Source organism: Chamaea fasciata, unplaced genomic scaffold, assembly GCF_029207755.1.
Source record: "Chamaea fasciata isolate MVZ Bird 193981 ecotype frontalis unplaced genomic scaffold, bChaFas1.0.hap1 SCAF_2, whole genome shotgun sequence".
NCBI classification, from domain to species: domain Eukaryota; kingdom Metazoa; phylum Chordata; class Aves; order Passeriformes; family Sylviidae; genus Chamaea; species Chamaea fasciata.
This window is the reverse complement of record NW_027094087.1, coordinates 26,782,521-26,796,865: the sequence shown is the minus strand read 5'-3', so window position 1 is coordinate 26,796,865 and position 14,345 is coordinate 26,782,521. Positions and strand designations below refer to the sequence as shown.

At 39.3% G+C, this 14,345-nt stretch overlaps 1 protein-coding gene across 3 annotated transcripts in view; it reads left to right on the top strand.

Moving 5' to 3' along the window:
- PRMT8 (protein arginine methyltransferase 8) overlaps positions 1 to 14,345 on the top strand; it is a 57,972-nt gene that overhangs the window by 22,053 nt on the left and 21,574 nt on the right. For all 3 annotated transcript variants that reach the window (XM_066175365.1, XM_066175364.1, XM_066175363.1), the window contains exons 3-4: positions 9,847 to 10,032; positions 13,232 to 13,387. In XM_066175365.1, coding sequence (XP_066031462.1) covers positions 9,847 to 10,032; positions 13,232 to 13,387 — 342 coding nt within the window. The remainder of the gene's footprint in view (positions 1 to 9,846; positions 10,033 to 13,231; positions 13,388 to 14,345) is intronic.

Genomic DNA, 14,345 nt, shown 5'->3' with positions numbered 1-14,345 from the left:
CCCAGGGAAACATAGCATGGAATGATTTCTTCATTCTGTATGATTGCATAGTGCCAAATCTACCCAAGCAGCAGGGAACATGACTCACCAGCAACCTTGAACTTTGTTCATGTGCACAAAAGAAGAGCCACTTACTCTTGTTCCAGCTACTCACTCACACTACCCAGCCACCCTAGAACGGGTGCTGGATACCCAGGTCCTGGCAACTCCTCTCAGCCATACATAAAACTGAGTGTGTTCACATCCTGTCTGAAAAAACAAGGCAAGACTAGTGCAGCTTGGCTACTTGTATTGCAGAATGCAAGGGGAAGGGGAAGACTTCACAACTGCAGTATAAAGCCAGTGCTGTTCGAGCAATATGACGCTTTTGCAGCCTTCTCACTCTGCCATGCCAAACATGAAAAAGGTTAGGGGGAGTTCAGTCCCTGAACAGCACCCCATAGCTGTGTGCTACTTGTGGATGGCATGGAGCTGCTTGCCCAGTCAGGCCAGGTGGGACTTCAAATATCGGTATCAGTGCAATTAGTAAGCATATAACATTAGCAATTATCACTACCAAATATAGAGGTGACTCTGCGATGAATGCCCAGAAATTAAATTGATATGGTTTATTTTTAGATTCTTTTAGTTTGGAACAGATATCTTGAAATCATCTGGAAGACCTGATGCATTTTATTAATGCAGAGATACTTCTTTCTGTAACTCCCTGAAAGGCAAATCAGAAATAAAATGACATTAAACTTGGAAAAGCTCTTTATTTCCCAGAGGCTGTAGCCTAATTCAAATGGAAAATACTGTTATCATCTTTTCCTCTTTCCAGTTTCAACAGTAGACAGGCAGTAGTCATACCTCAAACCTTCCCTCTGAACAACCACAAAAAATACGCCTCTAATAGCTCTGTCAGAACAACAGGCTGTTTCCTCTTCTTATATCTGTGCATCTTGATTTTTTTTTGTTCTAGGTAGTTTTGGATGTAGAACTTTAAAGGCAAGAGATCTGTCAAAACTCCCAAAACCCAGACATCTCAGAAGGAAAACGTGTTGCAGCAGAACATACAACATAGTTTATACCTACTGGTTGTTTCTTCTGGATAACTGAATGTAAGCGGAAAAGTATTCCAAGGCAATCAGTCAATTTAAGTGCTCCCTGGCCTTTACTGGCTATTTTAGGTGTTAGGTGCTCTTCAAATTTTGATAGAAGTGATACCAGTTATGCAACATATGGTTGTCAATAACAGTTATAACTCTCACAGCTTATCTCAGTTCTAAATTTTAAATTCCTGTCATGATATTGGAATTTCACACAGTCAACATTGATAGGCTGGAGTCCACACATTAAGGCACCTTCCTGTTTTTCACTGCCAAGTGAATAAAGAATGAAATTAGGTTAAATGAAATTCTCATCTTCTTTAGTCAGAGAGAGACTTAAAATGACAGGGAAGTAGGGAGGATTTTTTTTTTTTCATCTTTTGGTTTTATTTGCCTTTTGTGAATCCTTGAAAAAGGTGAGGATGCTCCCACAGAAAGCCGGGACTTGCAGTGTTACCATGTCAGACATAGCTGTAAATCTGTGTAAGTCCAGAAGCTTCAACCTGCAAGAGACACTGGCTTTCTGAAGCTGATGATGTGCTGGTCTGTGGTCCACAAACCAGAGCAAACTTTTCAGACTGGATTCTGAAACAGGAGAAAGGCTGCTGTAGCACAAATTAACCAAAAAGCTCATAATTTTAGCAAGGCACTATACTCAGAAGAGCTCTGTTAGAAAGCATGCTCTTCCCAGGAGCTCTGATATATGGGACTGAGTCAGGAAAACACTGAGAAGTCTGGAATGTCTCTCAGAAGCAGCTAGCCCTGGTGGCCTAGCCTGTGTTTCTCAGCCTGCCATATTTACTTCTAGGTACCAATCTTGTGTCAAAATAACCAGTATGCTTGAATGTATCCACCTCTTCTATTCCTGATTGCGGCGAAAAATGGAAAGAAAACTGCAGGAGATCTAGCCACAGATCATCACAGCTTTCTTTATTTATCTATAGTTCTCCTTTATTTAATTCTTCGGCTTTCAGATTCTTGACATACATGGCAGAGACCATTAAACTGCAACAAATCCATATGCTGCGTATGTAGAGGGAACAGCATGGTTATACATGGAGATCCGTTTCCAGATTATTGATAGCAGTTAGATTAGTCTCTACCCTGTGAAAAGAAGAATTAATTTAGCCATCTGCCAACTGTAGTTCACTTTTGGTATTATCCACCAGAGGACAAATCTTCTAAAACACAGTCCCCCGCTGAGCTGAAGCTGTGAAACCCTGGCTGTGATAGAAGTGGGTTTGAGACCTCATCCAGTGCTTGAGAACCTCCTCACTGGGCAACTTACCTCACTCCTAATGAGGCTCAAGGGGCTCCAAACAAACAGATGGGCAACAGTGTCTACTGACAGACCATCTGCTCAACACCGCACAGTACAGGTGAAAACACAAGGCATTTCTCCAGCTGTTCTTTGTAGCAGGGATCTTGCGAACAAAGAACGCGTTGCTATGATAATAAATGTAAAATAATAATAGGCATTAGATCTACCAAATGCCAAAGATAATCAAAATACAACCTTCTCCTAAAGAAAGATGCCTCTCAGCACTTTTAAAATAATGCTTTGCTATCCTTCCACAAGGTGCTTTGCAAAGAATAAATTTCAGCTAATACATTTCCCTCATATTTTCCTTTTGTTCTGTGCTGAACTAGGATTTTTTATGCCCTGCATGGGACATTCTGCTTTACATGCATTGCAAAATCTCCATCTTTATGAAAAGTAACACAAATTCAGTTAAATGTCGACATCTGTAACTTGTGGCAATTTTTTTCCCAATGGCACCATGCACTAAGCAGTCATGAGAGCAGATTGGATGAAGAGCATTTTAATTACATGTACTGACACACAGAATGGTCTAGAGCTGCTCACACATTTATAAATAATTAAAATACTTAGTATCATTCCTGTCCTTAATTTTTTTCATTTCCTGTAGTCTCAGTTCTGTTCTGTTACATGTAGCTTTTAGAAGGTTTTAATTCCTGAGTGACATGTCCTCGTCTTCTTATAGTGTGCATTCTTTAATCTTATGAAAGCAGGTTGTCTTCTTATTGTGTGTACAAATCTATCGACCAAAACTTAGTAACCTACCTCATAATTTGCACTAGACTCAGGTTTATAAACTTTACCACCTGTATCACCTGCACAGTGCAAATACAACTATGTCTTAATATCATAGAATAATGTGTGTGGAATGGACCTCTGGAGGCCATCTAGTCCAGCACCCTGCTCAGATAAAAGATAGCTTTAAAGGCTGGTAAGAGATATTCTCCAGCTGAGTTTTGCAATCTACACAGTTGGAGACCCCACAGACCCTGTAAGCATTTTAGTGCTTAACTTCTATTAGGGAGAAGAGTTAATCCTGCATACCCAGGAATATTGGGAACTGGAAATTGGAGTGCCTATTTTGTGACCTGTTACTAGAAAATTCTGGCTGTTACTCAACAGACAGTCCCCATTAAAAATCTTGACAGTATGAAGTACCCTGGGTCAGATCCATAAAGGTATCATGGCACCTATCTTGCACTTATATATCTAAATTTCATTTTAGCTTCTGCACAATAAGTAACAACTTTGCAAACATTGTGATCTTTACATTCCTTTTTCTACTTGGTGTTATTTCTGCTGCAGCCTAAGTATGCTGACCACACCTTTATCATACTGATCACCAGCTTGCATCTTTTCCTTTGACTTTTTGAGGATTTGGACATCTAAGGTATTAATTTAGTTCCTTGTATAACTGATCAGCCTCAATTGTTCTGGAAAGAGGCCTTGTTCTAAAGCATCAGTATTTCCACAATATTTTTCCTATCACTATTACTTAGGGATATTATGTCACAGTTGTAATACACTCTAAGCTATGCTTTTCTGTATAAAGGACGGTGAATTTCCTGCTGATAACAAATGAACAGGTTTGTCTGTGACAGGCTGATCTGGCATTTCAAACAATCCATGGAGAAAGTTCAGGGCAGCGCCTCACTTTGAAGTGGCTGAACAAGGGGTAGCCTCAAAGCAAGCAATTTTAAGAATCAGTTCTCTCTCCCAGTTTTCTTACAGAGTCTATCTGACTAGATTCAGTTTTAGAGTTTAGATAGATTTGCATTTGCATTGAACTCGTAGTTATGTGCAACTTAAAACAGACTGAGCCTGATTTTCATCAAGCAGAAAGTAGCTGCTGAAGAATTGGCAATTTCATACTGGTTTTTAGAAAACATAGAGCTTCCACTGTGTAAATGTTCTTTACTGGTCTTCAAAGGTCCTAGTTCCTGAAAGCATGTAATACAGGCATGCATATATATGTATGTATACATATATATATACACACACATACACATACACATACATATACATATACATATACATATACATATACATATACATATACATATACATACATATATATACATATATATATATATAGTATGTACCTCCTAATACAGGCACATGTATCTATACCTATATATCTGTATCTATATCTACATATCCTTGTTCCAAAACAGCTACATTTGTCTGCAGTTGAATGTTGGAACTCCTTGTTTTCCTGCTATTTTGCATTCCTTGTGAAATTCCCATCCTTAGCATGGAAAGGTTTTCCCATGTGTAGAGAAGAAAACAAAGCCTGGTTTCCTGCAAGTATGTGCTCTTTATGCCCCCAGCTCTTAATTTAGTTCTGAGCAATACCTGGTCTCCTTTGTACACCTTCGTTACTGATCATCACATCAGGAGGCTACACATTGCTCATGTAACACCAGCCATGTGACTTAATAAACCTAGAGCAGGTAGAAAGCATGACAACTGAAATCTACCTGCTTTAATTTTAGTGGATCATCAAATCACTTATCCTTTCACCTAATTTCTGGTTTTCAGGAACTGTACCAAAATATAATTGTGTCTGATATTTCCACACTTCTCTCAAATCAGGCTGGCTTGGAGAAGCTCAGAAGTTATTAATGGGAGGCATAGGCAAGATACTGAAGGAGCTTCATTTCCTCAGAAAATCAGGTTAAAACTTCTCTGATAATGGATTAGATTCTTTGCCCTATCCAAAGACCACTTAAGATAAGCCTTGGACAAAGACTTCAAAATAATACAAGATAAAGCAGTCAAAGGAGTTTTTAAGCTGCAGGATGACTGCCAAGAAGTTTTTGTTGAAGACTAATTTTTGGCAGGAGGATAGCAAATACCTCTTATATTTGGCTCTGCTTTTAAATGTGCAGCAAGAGGAAGCTGTATTGTTGGAATTGCTATGGTGATTGCATATCAGTTGATAATCTCTTGCACTCTAGAGGTCTTCATTATTAAATTCAGACCAATGAAAATGGTGTTAGGAACATTCTATTGTGGTAGTTCTGGCATAGAAAGCTATCTGGCTCAAAAAATAAGTAAAACTGACATTTAGATAGGATGAAACCTCTTGTTTAAAAGGAAGATGATGCTGAAATTGAATAATTTAAAACTGTAATTCCATTCTTAATTAGTTTCTTAAGGAAAAGTTGAGCACTTCCCAGCAGAAGGTACAGTTAACTACTTCAGTGTCATAAAAATGCCATAAATATCTAAGAATTTGTCAAGAATAAAACACTGCAGCTTGAACAACAGTTTTGCAAGAATTGGAATTTTAACCTCCAGCCTGGTGTCTCCATAGTAATATCAAGAAAGGAGAATTGAAATTCAAGTTTATTTTTACTCTACACACCACAGCTTTTGTCACAAACCTCCTAAAAAATGAATTGTGCATATTTCACCATCTTGTCTCTCTGTAGACAGATGGATATATCTAAAAGGCTCAAATTTTCAAAAATATCTCATAATTTTTGAATACCCAGTTCTCTTTTGTATTTTGGGAGTTGCATACCCAGACAGTCTTGTCGGTCTATGTTGGATTAGGTTCAGTTTTCAAAGAACTTCAACAGTACCCATTGATACACATGAGCAACTCTATGTATCTCAAAGTCACACAGAGGTGTCACTGAAGTGTCTATATATGTTCTAGAAACCTACATCAGGATGTTGAGTTGTGGGATTTTGAGAAAGAATGAGATTTACGAATCTTGTCTTTTGTGAGAATTCAAAGCTTTTAAGGACACCAGTCGTGTGCTAGTACTTTTGATCACCTGCAGTGTACCAAGCCTGTCCACAAAGAAAGAGGAAATTAATTTTATTTGATTTTTAAAAGTAGGAAAACAGTTCCCTAATTTAATGTGATTTAAATGTTGAAATGGTACACAAAAGTAGGACTTCAATTGCAAAGCAGTGATGGACTGCTTCTCAGATCCTTCAGACCCCCCACCTCCACCTTCAGTACCAAATGAGAGATGGAAAAATAGAGGGATGCATGTTTAGCACAGTAAAGAATGAATTCTGGAGCAGCTGCTTCCATTCTTTCAGACTTCATCTGCATTAGCAGCAAGCCAGTGTTCTGGAATTGTGTGCAGCTGGCCAGAATCCATACATGGGTTCTGCAGAGAGAGTTTTTTAGATTCTTTAAATTGATGTGAGGTTTGCCCCCAGCCCAGATGCTCTGCCTTTTCAGGTGTTATTCAAAAGATGAGTTGTTCCTCATGTAGGCTATATATATATGCTAAGCTTGCAAATCATCAAGGGTTCTTTTCAGTTCTGGAAAGAATGCAGGAAGTTGACTTTCCTTGATAGCTTTTGTCTTAAAAGCATGTTTTCACTTTATGCAATTATACCATATCCCTAAAAGCATAGTTGTTTCTAGTTTGCAGTCTCAGAGCTGTACACCTGAAGACTTTGTTGTTTCTGATACAAATAATAGCTTTCATTGTAATTCTTTTTTCTGTAGTTGTCCCCTCTGTTTATATCTTCCCCAGATATTTGTTGTCATAGGGTATAAGTTGCTCTCAAGTGAAATTTTTTATAGAGTCTATGGCAAGGTATTGATAGAGGGATTTCCTGGGTCCCACTCACAAAATTATTCTTACAATTTTGTTTTGGAATTCCAGAATTACAGTGCTACATGCAGAAATTTCAGCAGGAGGTATTACAGATGCTGCAAAATTTACACCATTTGAATCCAGAAGGTCTGCGTTGTGTTAGTATGCCTAGAACAGAAATGAAGCAGCTGGTTTAAGGTTCCTGTGACAGAGTGCTGCTGGCTGAGATCACCACCCCTATTCAGTTTTCTACTGCCCCTGCTGCATGAGGCTGTGGTACCCACAGCACATAGCCGAATGTTGTCACTCAACCACCATCAACACTTTTTACTACAGGCTGCTTGGCTACAAACTAAGGCAGCTGAGAAGTAGAACTAATAGGCTTCTAATTCTTTTGCTGGGTGGGATATGTTCTTCCTGGCAGAGATGTAGATGCACAGTTGAGAGCAGTAATTCTTCAAGTAGTTTGTATAAATCTGAAAAGTACTGCAAGTCAAAGGTGCAATACTGCTTTAGTAGCTTAATAAAACTATCTTGTCACCCCTTGGCCATAGCAGAATTCAGTTGCAGACTAGGAAACAGCGATGTTAATTCTTTTACAGGAAAGAAATTCATTCAGGCAACTTTCCTAGCCTAAGTTGCTAGGTTTAATTTCATTCTGTATCTTTAGTCAGAATAACCTAGTTCTCATAATCCTGTCTAGACTCTTCCATGCAACCAGGAGCAGAATTGATACTGTCTAAGATCTATATAGGAGATTTGCCTTCAAGACCAGCCTCTTTCCTTGTAGCACATGCTCTCTGCTGTACAGCCAACCACATTTAAATTTGTCGTTTGGAGCAACAGAAATGCTAGAAGCCCCCTGGTTTCATTTACAAAAACTGGTATAACTTCTCTCCATTACATATCTTTTGAGCAATTGCCTGTAATGCACTGTTGTGTGTCTGGAGACATTCTTACCTAAGACAGGAACAGAATTCAGTGACTGTATTATTTTGTAATTTATATAAACATGCATTTTTCTTGTAAGATGATGCAGAGGGTAAGATTTAGGAGGAAAGTGTAAGACCTTACAGATTTCATATTATAATAAAACAGAATTTCAAACAGCTACAGTTTAAGTCTTTGTAATCCAGTAGACAAATACAGAAAGGACTGCTGAGAAAGGTAACTGCAAAAATTACAGAGGGTGCATGCCAGCGGAGAAAAAAGTTAATATATAACCTCAAGTACGTAATTAAAAGTAGCAGGATTATATTTGAATGAGTTGAATATTAAGAGCAACACTTTGACAGAATGAGTTATCAGTCATGCTTGCAATGAACAGGCAATGAAGCAATGTCTTAAAAAAAATTATTGCAGATGGACATTTTTGAAACTAGATCAGAAGGAAATACGAACACCAATTGGGAGCAAGTGTATTCTGTGTGGGAGGTGAACTAGGTGAGGTGAACAGGGTGAGGTGATAAAGTAAAAAGTGTAAGAAATAGAAAAGACTTATAAATAAAGCACTTCTGTATCTTTGGGGATGAAAAGTGTTGAAGAAACATAAACCAGTGGTATTTACTTTTGTAACAGATGGACCAAAGACGCCATGGAAAGATGACACATATAAATCTTCAAATGAACAAGGGTAGAAAATGTGGGGGCTTTTTCTTCTTCCCCCCCCCCTTTTTTTTTTTCTTAATTGAAGCAAACTGAACTAGGCTAATTGATGCTATTCAGAGACAGTACAAGGGACTGATACGTCACAGTACCGAGCTATAGAAGACAGCATGAACTTAATGCAAGTAGCAAGGAGAGGCTCAGGCAAATCTGGTCCACACTGGGAAACAATTGAGTCTTAAAAAAAAAAAAAAAAAGGACGAGAGGATATTGTATATTTAAAGTAGGATTGACCTTAATATATGAAGCTGCTGACCCATAATTTGCAGGTGGCTTAGTGCATAGGTAAAGCTGCAGCATATTGCTCAGTCTTTCTCAGTTTTCAACATTTTGCTAAAATATTAAGGATTCAAAATGGTGATATACAAATGGGCCAGACCGGGGTCTGTTTTACCTCGTATTTGAAAAACATTCTGTCTTCTGTCTTACGTGCTACAGGTATCAAATCTGGATCAAGGGGGTGTGAAAATTCTGTGTCTGTCAGAGTGTTGGTGTTGGAGATGCAATACACAATAAAAATTAGGTGCTGGGGGCCATGGTGGGTTGGAAATGCATAACTCCTGCATCTCCCAACAACAGGAAACTACATTAAGTGACCACACATGCCACACAGCTCCCTACAGTGCTTTCTGAACGTGCTGAGACACTTTCAGATATTGTGAGCCTTCTCAGACCTAGCTCATCAATATAGACAGGTACCTTCCCTACCTGATAAGTAGGAATCGATTGTGAATCCTGCCCTTGTTGGCAACACTGTGTCTGGAATCCGTTTTATATTAGCTCTTCTTTGCAGGGGAACTATTTATTTATTTAATGCAACCTGCCTCTCACAAAGCTGTGGCAGTTTGACAGAACAGGACACTAATGGAGAAAAAGGAGCTCTTTACTGCTTTGTGTCAATGTTTGCAGTAACCTGCTTCAGCCAACACCAATAATTTGCCGTTACTCTGCACTAAATTAGATATCTGCAGAGAAACATTAAGGAAAAATCCATTAAGGAAATTTTCCAATACATCAAATAAGTTAAAGATCCAGGAACAGAAAGCAGCCTAAATTTCACTTATAATACACCAGGTGTCTTTGGATTGTTATCTGCTAGATAGTTACAATAACACCACTAACAATAACATCACTATGCTGGACATAGAGAGAAATATTTTCTTTTAGTGATGCCTCTTAACAATATTCCATGTTCTCCTAGGTTTGCACCATTCCATCCCAGCCTCCACAGCCTACTGTTGTTCCAAAGCCAGTTCAATCTGTCATACATGTTCCATTGCAACCAAGCTGCCCAGGCCGAGGCAAGATGGCAAAGCTCATCAATCCAGAAGAGATGACATCCAGGGATTATTACTTTGATTCCTATGCTCACTTTGGAATTCATGAGGTAATCTTTATTTTTGCTTCAGCAATTGTTAAATAACTGACAATATTATTATTATTATTATTATTATTATTATTATTTCTTTTATTTTTTACTTACTTACCTGTATCCCACTTGCCCATGATTATATTCCTCTGCCTTTCCTCAGACAGTTGTGTAGTCTGGTTAAGTGCCATAGGTATCACCCACTTCTGTAGAGACTTGTACTCAAAACCTCTGACCCACTTAGATTCCGATTGTAGCAGTCTGTGCAGCGGTGGATTTCACAAGTGCATCAGCGCCGTGCAATTATGAGGGCTGCAAACCAGCCCAGCCACAGCCACGGGCACTCCCTTATTGCTAAGTTGGGGATTTTGTTCTCTTGTGTGTTTGAGCACAGACATCAGCAGAACTCAGCTGACATGAGAAGCCAAACAGTTTCTTGTCTCCTGGCATGTTACTTGAATGCACAGGCTGCATTGATGGGAACATTAAGCCCAGTGGCTTCCATTAAATGCACTCCTGGAAAGAATTTGAAATACTTGATGGACCATTTACTGTCAAAATGTTGACTGTAGACAAGTTCTAAAGAAGTCACTGATACTTTGCCCTGCTGATATTTTTGTGACGCGAGAGGATGAGATCTTTAAGAGCAGGATGCAAAAAATGTGAAATTACTCACTGCACTCCTAACAAACAGCATAACAAACAATATCTATTTCCATTACTCTAGTAATTTTTTGTGGGGTGTAAACATAAAAGATTTCTATCAGCCAATAATATCTTGCCAGTGTAGTGTTCAGAAGTTCAGTCCAAGAATGGAAGAAGATAGAGAAACACTTGAGTGGGAAGAAGACCTAGGAGAAATTTTGAAGACACACCAGAGACCTTATATCAAATGGATCTCCTGATGGAAGGGTACAGCTATGTAGGTCTCAGGCAGTGCAGAGAGCTTCTTGCTGATACTGGGAAGTTGGAGGTTTCCTCCTTGCCTGAAGGAGGTGTTCACTGGTAAAGGTTGTGTGTCAACAAGTAAAGGAGCTTCTAGAGGAGGCTGGCAGTCTTTGAAGCCTCAGGGGCATGAGGAAGAGACCGACTGGATCTTCTCTGAGGGCATGATGGTACAAGAGCCTAAAATACCAATTGTACTGAAAGGAGAGGCAGAGTCTGTACTTAACGTGTTTGGAAGTGGTTACTCCTCTGATGCTGGAGGCTGGAAACTTGTGACTTCTGGGAACAGGAGGGAGACTCTTGATCCACCTGCAGGTCTCTGGCTGCAGAATAGGCTCAGTGTCTTCATTGCAGCTGAGGGGCAGGAAGACCTGCCCAAAAAGCCTCCAGAACCAGTATGCTCTGAGCCCGGCAGAAGCACTGGGAGCAAATGACAAGTGGCAGCTGCCAAAGGCTCTCACCTGCTGGGTACAGAGGCCCCCATCTGCTGGCAAGAGCTTCTGCCAAAGCATTTGGGTCTGGGACGTTGTGGAGAGGCTCCTGACATTTGTCCATCCCTTAGACCAGCCCTTAAAGCCTGCTGCTCTTCTACATGAGGACCAGTGAGACCTGGAGCATATCAAGTGTCACTGGGCAGCTCTAACAATGATCAACAGCAAGGTGTGCCAGGTGGATTTTTGCCTCAATGCTAACAGCACAGAAAAGGGCTTGAGGAGAAGTGTTACCACAGGTCCACAATTGTTTGTGCAGCTGATGTCAATGACAAGTTTTTGGGTTTTATATCTATGGGACCCTCTTTGAGGATTGAGGTCTGCTAGGAAGAGATGGAATCCACCTGAAAAAAACAGGGCAAAAGGCATCAGTATTGACTCCTGGGGAGATACTTCTAGTGACTGACCTCCAGATGGACTTTGTGCTGCTCATTGCATTTTCAGAGCAGCAGTTCAGTCAGTTCTCAGCCCACTGCACTGACCATTTATGTAGTCCATAATTCATTCATTTTTTCGGTGAAGATGTTACGGGAAAAATGTTGAAAGTTTTGCAAAAAATCAAGATAAAAACATCCATTCTTCTTCCTTCATCCACAAAGCCCATTATTTTGCCATAGAAAGATACCAAGTGCTCGGGCATCTCCAAATCCATGCTGAACACTCCCAGTCACCTTGTTCTTAGCATGTGTGGAAACAATTTTCATGAGGGTGTACTCACAGCTTTCCAGTGGTGCTCTTTGCCTGATACCAAACCGTGTTTTATGATAAAAGTAGCCTTTTATTCATCTGCAGTTACCGAGCACACATGATGTCCTGCCAACACAGGTAAGTAAGCAGCTGAGATGTGTAACAATCCCATTCATGATTGCCTCAGACTGCTGGGCAGTGAATAGATCTTTTTCATCCTGAAATTGAAAATCTCATTTGCTTACTTGCTTAAACTATGAAATTAGGCAATACTATAAGCAAACCTTCTAGGCAGAACTGAAGCATTTCAGAAACTAAAGTCTAAAGTGTTGAATGGTCTAAACTTCTCTTAAAAATGGCACCTGGGTCTTGAGCTGGGTCCTCTCTATTACTACAGTTTGACTGACAGATGTATAAGAGAAAGCAAGGTGTTGATGGAATTAAATGCACGTACTGCTCCTATCAGTGCATCAAAAATCATCACCTAACAATGACAACTCAAACTAGTGAGACAGTAGTCTAAGTGATACACTAATATCTTCTGGAAATTGATCAGATAAATGAGTGGATAAATGAGAAGAGCAGTGAGGGAGGAGCTTACATTTACAATACAGAATTTCTATGATCTACTGTGGACTTCTGCCTCACATTGGGCAACACTTTCAAGCCTGCTGTCTCATAATGTCTTACGGAAAAATTTCTTTTCTGTTCAAAGAGGAGCCTCAGAAGGTCCCTGCACTAAGGCTCTGGGTTGTGCATGATTTAGGAGGAAAGGAATGTTTGGATTTCTGTACAGCTTTTGTCTATTCCCAAAGCAGTGCTGTGGTTAGATTACATTCTGGTTGTTGGTTGTAACAGTGAAGTAATAGCTGAATAAAATCATACAAGGGACATCATGCTGCTTCTTAATAATTCAGCTCTAAGTAGCTGGTGTTTTACAGTTGCTTTCTTGTCTGCACCCCAAAGTACTTGAGAAACCCTTCAAGTTGTGTATTAATAATGCTTAAATGACAGCAAGGGAATGCATTCAGCAGCAGTGTGGAATTCATTTAAGCATTTCAAACAGTGACACAATGCTTTTATTTTCATCACAGGAAATGTTAAAAGATGAAGTGCGCACATTAACCTATAGAAACTCAATGTATCACAATAAACATGTTTTTAAAGATAAGATTGTCCTCGATGTTGGAAGTGGCACGGGAATCCTCTCCATGTTTGCTGCAAAGGCAGGAGCCAAGAAGGTATATGGGGTAAGAAGACTTTCTCTCACATTTTGAATTTGTTTGTGCATTTTGCCTGAGAATTTGGCTTCATGATTTACCTTTTCTTACTTGTCTTGGTTTGAAATTCTACTCTCCAAGCCCATCTGTGCCTTGGTTTACAGTGACTTCAGTGGAGTTCTGTTGTATTCTATGACTTGCACTACTGTGCCTTTTCCAAATTGGGATGTAAATGTCTTTTCATATGTGGAACCTTTGGTGATCTGGTACATATTCACATTTCTTCTTGGCTGAAAAAAAATGTTAAAGAGACTCACTCCTACTCAGAGGGGTTAAGGAGCTATCTTGCATTTTAAATTTTCAAGGTCTGCAACTTTGTAGTGTTGGAAACAAATTTCCTTAATACACTTTTCCCTGCATATTACAACTCAGCAAATTGTGCAAGAAAGCATGTGCATGTTTTCTGTGCCAACAATAACACTTTTCAGAGGCAGAAGGAAATTATTACCTTAAATACATTGAACTTTAGGAGCATGAATGTGCTGTTCTCTGCAGAGAAGTCATTACGGAGAGCATAGATTTGCTTACTAAGTATATTCAAACTTGTTTGTACTGACTCTAAAATGACAAATACAGTTTCTTTTTGCTTTGGACTTCTGTTTGCCCTGAAGACACAATGCAACGTAGAAAAGAGGAAGTAGATCCTATTTCTCAGTGTACTTCAACAAAATTGTTTACTAAAATTTAATTTGGTACATCTGTGCATTTGAAGATGCTGTGTGCATTTGAAGATGCTGATGTCACTAAGTACCCAAACTGTGTGTCTTTATTACTGGCAATGGCACATGAAATGCCATTTCAATTCTCAGGCTTATATTTTCAAAATCCAGTGTTACTTCTGAGTATCTCATTTGAATATCAGACTAAAGCATGGATCTATAGACAGCTGAAATCAAAAGGTGCTGGAAAAAGTTTTGGAGTTTAAGCC